The sequence below is a fragment of the Mustelus asterias genome, chromosome 1, assembly GCF_964213995.1.
Source record: "Mustelus asterias chromosome 1, sMusAst1.hap1.1, whole genome shotgun sequence".
NCBI lineage: Eukaryota > Metazoa > Chordata > Chondrichthyes > Carcharhiniformes > Triakidae > Mustelus > Mustelus asterias.
Genome location: NC_135801.1, coordinates 146662959 through 146674645, shown reverse-complemented (window position 1 = coordinate 146674645; position 11687 = coordinate 146662959). Strand labels below are relative to the sequence as shown.

Sequence of the window (11687 nt, the reverse complement as noted above, 5' to 3'; positions counted from 1 at the left end):
TATGCATGAAGATACATTGAAATAAATACAGCATCTTTCACAAGCTCGGAGCGGCACAGTAGCTTTCACAAGCTTGGGGTGGCACGGTAGCACAGTGGTTAGCACTGCTGCTTCACAGCGCCAGGCACCCGTGTTCAATTCCGGGCTTGGGTCACTGTCTGTGATGAGTTTGCACATTCTCCCCGTGTCTGCATGGGTTTCCTCCGGGTGCTCCGGTTTCCTCCCACTTTCTGAAAGACGTGCTGGTTAGGTGCATTGACCCGAACAGGCGCCAGACTGTGGTGACTGGGGGAATTTCACAGTAACTTCATTGCAGTGTTAATGTAAGCTTTACTTGTGACTAATAAATAAACTTTAAGCTCAGGAGCCCCCAAGTGGGTTATAGTCAATGAAGAGCTTTTAAAGTGTAGTCATTGTTGTTCTGTTGAAAAGACTGTGGCTAGGCTCCAAAAAAGGGGAGACTTAATAGAGGTTTATAAAATGATGAAGGGGATAGATAGAGTGAACGTTCAAAGACTATTTCCTCGGGTGGATGGAGCTATTACAAGGGGGCATAACTATAGGGTTCGTGGTGGGAGATACAGGAAGGATATCAGAGGTAGGTTCTTTACGCAGAGAGTGGTTGGGGTGTGGAATGGACTGCCTGCAGTGATAGTGGAGTCAGACACTTTAGGAACATTTAAGCGGTTATTGGATAGGCACATGGAGCACACCAGGATGATAGGGAGTGAGATAGCTTGATCTTGGTTTCAGATAAAGCTCGGCACAACATCGTGGGCCGAAGGGCCTGTTCTGTGCTGTACTGTTCTATGTTCTATGTTCTAAAGAGCAATGTGATCATCTATTCTTGTGATGTTTTTTCCAAAGTTAAATACTGGCCAGGACACCGGGATAACAAAGAACAACAAACAAAGAACAATACAGCACAGGAACAGGCCCTTCGGCCCTCCAAGCCCGCGCCGCTCCCCGGTCCAGAATTGAATCCTGAATCCAGGATCCCCGCCCAATTTTCCAGCCTATCTACATCCTAATATCCTATCCACCGAGCTGTCCCTCACAGCTACGATGCTTTGTTCATCACAACCTATTAACTCACCCCCACTCCCCCATTCCAGACCATGTGATCTCCAGGGAGAGGCGAAAACCCAGAGTGAAAACCCCAGGGCCAATATGGGGGAAAGAAAATCTGGGAAATTCCTCTCCGACCCCCTGAGGCGATCAAAACGAGTCCAGGAGATCACACTGGCCCTGATCAGAAAATGCTTCCCAACCCTATTCATTTCCACTTCTGCTTTACGAACACCATCTGAATTCCCTGCCCCCGAGACAGGTTCCCAACTATCCACAGTCTCGCTCTGTACTGGCACCAGCAAGATGATCATAGAATGAAGCCTTGAAACGAGAAACAAAGAACAATTAGCCCGCGCCGCTCCCTGGTCCAAACTAGACCACTCTTTTGTATCCCTCCATTCCCACTCCGTTCATATAGCTGTCTAGATAAGTCTTAAATGTTCCCAGTGTGTCCGCCTCCACCACCTTGCCCGGCAACACATTCCAGGCCCCCACGACCCTCTGTGTAAAATATGTCCTTCTGATATCTGTGTTAAACCTCCCCCCCTTCACCTTGAACCTATGACCCCTCGTGAACGTCACCACCGACCCGGGGAAAAGCTTCCCACCGTTCACCCTATCTATGCCTTTCATAATTTTATACACCTCTATTAAGTCTCCCCTCATCCTCCGTCTTTCCAAGGAAAACAACCCCAGTTTCCCCAATCTCTCCTCATAACCAAGCCCCTCCATACCAGGCAACATCCTGGTAAACCTCCTCTGGACTCTCTCCAAAGCCTCCACGTCCTTCTGGTAGTGTGGCGACCAGAACTGGACGCAGTATTCCAAATGCGGCCGAACCAACGTTCTATACATCTGCAACATCAGACCCCAACTTTTATACTCTATGCCCCGTCCTATAAAGGCAAGCATGCCATATGCCTTCTTCACCACCTTCTCCACCTGTGACGTCACCTTCAAAGATCTGTGGACTTGCACACCCAGGTCCCTCTGCGTCTCTACACCCTTTATGGTTCTTCCATTTATCGTGTAGCTCCTCCCTACATTATTCCCACCAAAATGCATCACTTCGCATTTATCAGGATTGAACTCCATCTGCCATTTCCTTGCCCAAATTTCCAGCCTATCTATATCCTTCTGTAGCCTCTGACAATGTTCCTCACTATCTGCAAGTCCTACCAGTTTTGTGTCGTCCGCAAACTTACTGATCATCCCAGTTACTCCTTCTTCCAGATCATTTATATAAATCACAAACAGCAGAGGTCCCAATACAGAGCCCTGCGGTACACCACTAGTCACAGGCCTCCAGCCGGAAAAAGACCCTTCCACTACCACCCTCTGTCTTCTATGACCAAGATGTGGAGATGCCGGCGTTGGACTGGGGTAAACACAGTAAGAAGTTTAACAACACCAGGTTAAAGTCCAACAGGTTTATTTGGTAGCAAAAGCCACACAAGCTTTCGAAGCTCTAAGCCCCTTCTTCAGGTGAGTGGGAATTCTGTTCACAAACAGAGCTTATAAAGACACAGACTCAATTTACATGAATAATGGTTGGAATGCGAATACTTACAACTAATCAAGTCTTTAAGAAACAAAACAATGGGAGTGGAGAGAGCATCAAGACAGGCTAAAAAGATGTGTGTTGTCTCCAGACAAGACAGCCAGTGAAACTCTGCAGGTCCACGCAACTGTGGGAGTTACAAATAGTGTGACATGAACCCAATATCCCGGTTGAGGCCGTCCTCGTGTGTGCCGAACTTGGCTATCAGTTTCTGCTCAGCGACTCTGCGCTGTCGTGTGTCGCGAAGGCCGCCTTGGAGAACACTTACCCGAATATCAGAGGCCAAATGCCCGTGATATTCGGGTAAGCGTTCTCCAAGGCGGCCTTCGCGACACACGACAGCGCAGAGTCGCTGAGCAGAAACTGATAGCCAAGTTCGGCACACACGAGGACGGCCTCAACCGGGATATTGGGTTCATGTCACACTATTTGTAACTCCCACAGTTGCGTGGACCTGCAGAGTTTCACTGGCTGTCTTGTCTGGAGACAATACACATCTTTTTAGCCTGTCTTGATGCTCTCTCCACTCCCATTGTTTTGTTTCTTAAAGACTTGATTAGTTGTAAGTATTCGCATTCCAACCATTATTCATGTAAATTGAGTCTGTGTCTTTATAAGCTCTGTTTGTGAACAGAATTCCCACTCACCTGAAGAAGGGGCTTAGAGCTTCGAAAGCTTGTGTGGCTTTTGCTACCAAATAAACCTGTTGGACTTTAACCTGGTGTTGTTAAACTTCTTTCTATAACCAAGCCAGTTCTCCACCCATCTAGCCACCTCCCCCTTTATCCCATGAGATCCAACCTTTTTCACTAGCCTACTATGAGGGACTTTGTCAAACGCTTTACTAAAGTCCATATAGACAACATCCACGGCCCTTCCTTCGTCAACCATTTTGGTCACTTCTTCAACAAACACCACCAGGTTAGTGAGGCATGACCTCCCTCTCACAAAACCATGTTGACTATCGTTAATGAGTTTATTCCTTTCTAAATGCGCATACATCCTATCTCTAAGAATCTTCTCCAACAACTTCCCCACCACGGACGTCAAGCTCACCGGCCTATAATTACCCGGGTTATCCTTCCTACCCTTCTTAAATAACGGGACCACATTGGCTATCCTCCAATCCTCTGGGACCTCACCTGCGTCCAGTGACGAGACAAAGATTTGCGTCAGAGGCCCAACGATTTCACCTCTCGTCTCCCTGAGCAGCCTTGGATAGATTCCATCAGGCCCTGGGGATTTGTCAGTCTTTATAGTCTCTAACAAACCTAACACTTCCTCCTTTGTAATGGAGATTTTCTCCAACGGTTCAACACTCCCCTCCGAGACACTCCCAGTCAACACATCCCTCTCCTTTGTGAATACCGACGCAAAGTATTCATTTAGGATCTCCCCTACTTCTTTGGGCTCCAAGCATAAGTCCCCACTTTTGTCCCTGAGAGGTCCGATTTTTCCCCTAACAACCCTTTTGTTCCTAACGTATGAATAAAATGCCTTGGGATTCTCCTTAATCCTGTCTGCCAAGAACATTTCGTGACCCCTTTTTGTTCTTCTAATTCCCCGTTTGAGTACTTTCCTACTTTCTTTGTACTCCTCCAGAGCTCCCTCCGTTTTTAGCTGCTTGGACCTAACATACGCCTCTCTTTTCTTTTTGACCAGTCCCTCAATTTCCCTGGTTATCCACGGTTCTCTAATCCTACCCTTCCTATCCTTCTTTTTTACAGGCACATGCTTGTCCTGTAGCCGTAACAACCGTTCCTTAAAAGACTGCCACATACCAGATGTGGATTTACCCTCAAACAGCCTCTCCCAATCAAGAGCTGCCAATTTCTGCCTGATCCCACTAAAGTTAGCCTTCCCCCAATCCAACACCTTACCCCTGGGACACCACTCATCCTTTTCCATCACTATCCTAAAGCTAACAGAATTGTGGTCACTATTTGCCACATGTTCCCCTACCAAAACTTTGAAGACCTGACTGGGCTCATTCCCCAGTACCAGGTCCAGTATAGCCCCCTCTCTAGTCGGGCTGTCTACATATTGTTCCAACGAACCCTCCTGTACACATTTTACAAATTCCTCCCCATCCAGAGTCCCTGCCCTCAGCGATTTCCAGTCTATACCAAGGAAATTGAAGTCTCCCACTACAACAACCCTATTTTTCCTGCACCTATCCAGTATCTCCTGACATATCCATTCTTCCACTTCCCTTGGGCTGTTGGGGGGCCTGTAGTACACCCCCAACATAGTGACTGCGCCTTTCCTGTTTCTAAGCTCCACCCAGAGTGACTTGTTACACGACCCCTCTGAATTGTCCTCCCTCTGCACCGCTGTAATATGCTCTCCAACTAATACCGCTACTCCCCCACCTCTTTTGGCCCCTCCTCTGTCTCGCCTAAAACACTTGTACCCTGGAATATTCAGCTGCCAGTCCTGTCCCTCTTTCAACCAAGTCTCTGTCACCGCAACCACATCCAAATTCCTCGTGCGCATTAAGGCCCCAAGTTCGTCTGTCTTACCTGCTACGCTCCTTGCATTAAAGTATAAGCACTCCAGACCTCCAGGCTCAGTGAGGTCGTCCTCCCCCAGAGTGCTCTTCTTCTTTGCCAGCCTTGTCCCAGCCCCAAGCTCGTCCCCAGCCTCCACACTTGTAGACCTAATATTTTGATCCCCACCCCCCTGCCATACTAGTTTAAACCCCCCCGAACTGCACTAGCAAAACTCCCAGCCAGGATATTTGTGCCCTTCCAACTTAGTTGTGACCCCTCCCTCTTGTACAGGTGCCATCCTCTCCTGAAAACCTCCCATTGATCTATGAAAATGAAGCCCTCCCTCCTGGACCAGTCCTTTAGCCAGGCATTCATTTGTACCAACTTCCTATTCTTAGCCTCACTGGCACGAGGCATTGGGAGCAGCCCAGAGATGGCCACCCGAGTGACCCTACTTTTTAACCTATTTCCCAACTCCCTGAATTGCTCTCTTAGGATCCCCCAACTCTTCCTATCTACGTCATTTCCACCAATGTGTATAATGACATCCGTTTCTTTATCTTCCCCTTTTAATATGCCTGCTATCCGCTCGGAGACATCCGTGACCCCAGCACCAGGTAGGCAGACTACCATCCTGGAGTCCCGTTCGCCCCCACAGAATCGCCTGTCTGTGCCTCTAACTGATGCATCCCCCACCACTATCGCTCTCCTAACCCCTCTCTTCCCTTTCCGGGCCACAGAGCCTGACTGTGTGCCAGTGACCTGGTCACTGTGGCTTACCCCTGGAGAGGCACACTCCTCCACACTATCTAAAACATAGAACATAGAAAGCCACAGCACAAACAGGCCCTTCGGCCCACAAGTTGCGCCGATCACATCCCCACCTCTAGGCCTATCTATAGCCCTCAATCCCATTAAATCCCATGTACTCATCCAGAAGTCTCTTAAAAGACCCCAACGAGTTTGCCTCCACCACCACCGACGTCAGCCGATTCCACTCACCCACCACCCTCTGAGTGAAAAACTTACCCCTGACATCTCCTCTGTACCTACCCCCCAGCACCTTAAACCTGTGTCCTCTCGTAGCAACCATTTCAGCCCTTGGAAATAGCCTCTGAGAGTCTACCCTATCCAGACCTCTCAACATCTTGTAAACCTCTATCAGGTCACCTCTCATCCTTCGTCTCTCCAGGGAGAAGAGACCAAGCTCCCTCAACCTATCCTCATAAGGCATGCCCCCCAATCCAGGCAACATCCTTGTAAATCTCCTCTGCACCCTTTCAATGGCTTCAACATCTTTCCTGTAATGAGGTGACCAGAACTGCGCGCAGTACTCCAAGTGGGGTCTAACCAGGGTCCTATAAAGCTGCAGCATTATCTCCCGACTCCTAAACTCAATCCCTCGATTAATGATAACAATATACCTGTTTTGGAGTGGGACAACCACAGGTGACCCCTCTTCTAACTGTTCACTCCCCTCCCCTACTCCCCTACTCTTCTTCAAAATAGTACCATGGGATCTTTTAAGCACTCTGGAGAGGGCAGAAAGGTCCTCAGTTTAACATCTCATCTGAAAATCAACACTTCTGACAATACAGTACTATTTCTATATTGCATTATTGTGTAATCTCCTAAAACAATTCTCAACCTGAAGAATGAGACTCCACAATTATAACAGTTAATTTTAATGCCAGAGTGAGTGACTGGCAATATTAGCACTTATCACACCATTAATAGCTAATAGCTAATAGTTAATGGCTCTAAGTAGCGGATCTATGTGGCGGATTTAGTTCATTTTCACCATACAAAGACAGCGACTTCACTCCATTCAGTGAACTTCAGTGATGAGGCAGACAGCATTTTCACAAAGCTAATGATTGAGCAGCACATCTGCAACAACATCTTTTAGTTATTGATATTTAACTGTGCATGTGCCCTTTGGCTGAAGTTCTAGTACCATTTAAACATAAATAACAGCAAGCACTATTAGATTCACTATTCTTTTGATAGTAAAATCTGACCTATTGTAATGAAAGAACAGCAGGATGTCTGGATAGCCAGTAGTAAAATTTGAAGCCAATTATGGGAGTATAATTGGCTTCTGAATAGCCACACAAATTTGATTATCTAAAAGTTTAATGATAAGATCTTTTAGCTTTGCAACCCGGTTATTTACTTGCTTCCCCAATCTCAAATAAACTCTAAATCGATCATTTGAAAATTATCATATACCTGGTTCCCACGTAACAGTTCTAATTAAGAATTGTTTTCGTGTGTAAAATGAGATGGTTCTCCATGATATATTGTCATTTACTTATATATAATTTATAACTTTTTAGATAATTCCCAGCTATCTGTGGGAAACCAACGTCAAGAAACGTAATCAAGTGCCAGAATAAAAGTGCCAGATTACAATCTAGACTGAGGTCTGATTTTCCGACCTCACTCGCGGCTGGGATTCTCCGGTCCGACTGATGTGAGTGGAGATTTGGCTGAGTGCCAAATTCTCTGTTCTCGCTGGCAGCTGTAGCAGGACATATGAGACTGGAGAATTCCGGCCAACATTACTATCACAGTGATATATTTCAAGAGTTGCTGTTTTTTGGATGATAAGTTAATCAAATGGATGATAAGTTAATCTCTAATGCACTTAAATTATCCCATAGCACTATCTGAAAATGTACAAAACAGGTGGCCTGGCCAACATTTATTCCTTAGCCAACACTGACAAAAACATATTTATCTCATTGACGTTCATGGGGTCCATCTGCCTACAATTTGACTGACATGTTTCCCTCTATTACAATCATGACACGCCAACAAAAAATACCTCATTCGCCATGCAGTCTTGCAGGGCTTCTGTGATCTTAATAAAAGATCAAGTTTTTTCTTTCTAACTTACCACAAAAAATCCATTTTTTAAAAATGGAACAAAGCTGCATGAAAACTCAATTATTGCCACAAACATGTTGAGATTTTGAAAACCTCAATTTACCTGCTGAAGAACTCAACTCTCTTCCAGCTCCAAAACTGTTCCAAAAAATCCACACTGAAGTCTTCCCTGATATAGCAGGACATGTCAAACTATGGTGCCGGTTTTGCGACATCCATGCAGATTCCACCATTACATGGACAAAAGATGGAGTTATGTCGAGTAAAGTAGAAAGAAGGTAAGCTGCATGTGTGGTTGGTACTCGTTGATTTTCCCTGGAGTGGCCATTGTGTGACTTGACCACAGGTGCTCTCATACTAGGACTAAACACTGGCAGATTCCTCAAAGCTGATCCATTGTAACTTTGCCAAGACTGCAGCAGAAATCCAGTTAATGCTGATTACTGGAGCAGCTCCAAGGAAATTCCCAACCTAACTTCAGGGTCATTGAAATCTATTTGTAGTTTTTCAAACATTTTGTCAACAGTAGGAACGGAAATATTCTGGATTTCAGAATCACACAGTGCAGAAGAGGCCCTTTAGCCTATCGAGACGGCATGGACATGTGAGAATCACCTGACCTACCTTACCTTTGTGGTAAGAAATGTTTTATCAGAAAGAAATAATAGGATCTGTGAATTACTGAGTATGGAGGATCAAAATACATAATTGTGGCATTAGATTTTTGAAGGTCCACATTACAGTTGAGGAAGTCTGTGGCGCAGTGAGTGGCATCCCTGCCTCTGAGCCAGAAACTCTAAGTTTGAGTCCTACCCTGTTGCTTGATGGCCAAGGAAGATGTGTTCATAACACGGCCAACAGGTTGAGTGTTAACTTGCAAAATCCTTCCGACACACCAGTGGCAGGTGGTATGAGTGGGAGAGACTCCCGGTCAGCCATGTTTGATGCAGAGTGGCGCCACTCAAGCTATAAGTCACTGGCAATAGGCTCACGACCTGTTCCAGAAAAAAAACCTCGCTGTGGGAACAAATGAAAAGTCTGCCTTGTGCACCACTAGGTACAGGAAGACAAACAACATTGCAGTTGTATCTTGAGCATAATAATGATGGTTTCCTGTTACATGTTGTAAAGCACACCTCAAAATTCCTTTGCACTAGTGTAGTTACATGCTAGATCTATTTGTTCTGAAGAGACCTTATGCTTAGCAATAGTACAAAAAATTTAGCAATATTATTGATAGATTTCTTTATTGTCCAAAATCAAAGATTGGAAGCTTTCCCCAGGATTCATATTACTGAAGTGGGTGTTAAACTATAGTCAACATTTCAATGGTTAGAGCAGCCTACTGTCCAATTTTCCTTTGTACTGGGTAAGAGTGGATTTTAAAAAGTCAAGCTATCTTTGTTTTGGCCCCTGCAGACCATGATAACTGATCACTATTAATCTGGCATGTACTCTGCAGAGGTCGACTGCAGGTGTGATGGGCAGAATTCCAAGGAAAGCCTGGGAACTTCCCTGGCTTTAAGTGTGTCTCTGCTCAGTGAGCATGGTCTGGGGCTAGTGCAGATAGGGCAGAGCTAAGTCCCACTCCACATTCCTTCCACGCTGGTAAAAAACAGAACAAAGAGCAAAGGAAAGTACAGCACAGAAACGGGCCCTACGGCCCTCCAAGCCTGTGCTGATCATGATGCCCTTAAGTAAACGAAAAAAAACCTTCTGGTCCGGATCCCTCTATTGCCTCCCTATTCAGGTACACATCCAAATGCTTCTTAAATGTTTTTAATGTGCTTGCTTCCACAATCTCCTCTGACAGCGCTTTCCATCTTCTCTTGGTCCACAGATTCCAAGGCCATTTTTAAATTATTATTTTTAACAACTCCCTAAGCTTTGGTGAAGGATTTCCAAATCTTGAATATTGTTTAAATTTAGTACAAAGTACAAAGGTACCATTTTTAAAAGATATCATTCTTAGGTTGTGGGCAGCATTGGTAAGGCAAGTAAGTGCACTTTGTCCATCCTTGCTTGCCTTGAGAAGGTGGGGGTGGCTCTTCTTGACTTGAAGCCACTTCAGCTAAAAGTCAAGCATGTTGAAGTTACATTTTGGCAAGGCCAGAGGATGTCTGATTTATGTCTCTGAAAGACATTAATGATCCAGTTGGACTTTCCCAGCAATCCAACAACTTTATGGTCACTTCTACCAGGGCGACATGGTGACACAGTGGTTAGCACTGCTGCCTCACAACGCCAGGGACTCGGGTTTGATTCCCGGCTTGGGTCACTATCTGTGTGGAGTTTGCACGTTCTCACTGTGCCTGCGTGGGTTTCCTCTGGGTGCTCTGGTTTCCTCCCACAGTCCAAAGATGTACAGGTTAGGTTGATTGGCTATGCTATATTGCCCCTTAGTGTCAGAGGGATTAGCTCGGGTAAGTGCCTGGGTTATGGGGAAACGGCCTGGGTGGGATTGTAGTAGGTGCAGACTCAATGGGCCGAATGCCTCCTTCTGCACTGTAGGGATTCTCTGATGATTTTTAAAAAATTCTGAATTCAAATTCTCAACTACTATTGGTGGGATTTGAATAAACATCCTCTGAATTATTAGTCCTGCTCTCTGGATTATTAGTCTGGTAATGCAACAAATTACGCTGCCATACCCAAATATTTTATATATTTGAATGTTCTTTCTTCCCATCTTCAAATTCAAATTATGTTGTTACTTGGGAAGCATGTGTCTTAGTCATACATCTAAATCGCATTAACAGTTAATAAATGCGATGACATTTAGTTCCTGTCGACAACATTTACAGTTCATTTATGTTGAGAATGCATAGTTTTAATTTGTGTAAGATATTTTTTTAATGTTCTTGCGTAGAATTGTACCTTTGTTAAAAAAAAGTAGAGTTTTAATTGTCTTCATTCTGTGATCTTTAAACAGTGAGACCAGACTCTTAAATGATTATAGCATAATACTGCTTATTCACTGTGTGTCAGATTGTAAAGAGTAATGAGAATAATGTGTTGTTTGCCGAAGCATTTCTAATACTTTATATATTTTGTTCAAAAATCTAAAATTACAAGTTTGAGAAAATCAGAAAAGAAACAAAATCTGATAGCAAACAGATTTTTTTTTGAACAATTAAAAATATATCCATTCCATTCCATGCTTTTATAAACCATTCCTACAATCACGATGATAGTTATCTATCTTTACCGTCCCAACTGTTTTCAAATTGTAGCGCAGGAGATGACAGTCCAGTCTCCTTGGCAATAGTTCAAACTGCTAAGAAAGATGGAGGGTTATATCAGTGCTCCTTGAAGAATGTGTATGGAAGTGTGTCCTGTGATTTTGACTTCACCACTGAAGGTATCAGAAAAAAGTGCCAAATACCTGATTATAGTTTTACAGTAAAATTATAGAACAGGTGCACATGTAGTGATTATCAATTTGTCTTTACTTCCCCAGTTCTGAATGAGCTTCTTTGTAGTCAAGCTGTTGAAGGTACTGATCATTTTTAAACTAAAAAATGGCATTGTACATTCGTTTTGTAAACTCTCTGGTTAGATGTGATATTACAAATGAATATAATTTAATTCAATGTATCTTAAACAATCTGCAAGCAGCATATAAAGTAAGATATTAGAATATTTATTTGTTTTGTGTAATATATTAGATT

At 44.3% G+C, this 11687-nt stretch overlaps 1 protein-coding gene across 4 annotated transcripts in view; it reads left to right on the top strand.

The window, feature by feature from the left end:
* alpk2 (alpha-kinase 2) overlaps nt 1–11687 on the top strand; it is a 96005-nt gene that overhangs the window by 63044 nt on the left and 21274 nt on the right. Inside the window, exons 6-8 of one of the 4 annotated variants that reach the window (XM_078219972.1) lie at nt 8147–8294; nt 11250–11377; nt 11477–11512. In XM_078219972.1, the coding sequence (XP_078076098.1) occupies nt 8147–8294; nt 11250–11377; nt 11477–11512 (312 nt within the window). The remainder of the gene's footprint in view (nt 1–8146; nt 8295–11249; nt 11378–11476; nt 11513–11687) is intronic. The other 3 variants (XR_013498733.1, XR_013498732.1, XM_078219982.1) reach the window with 3 other exon arrangements.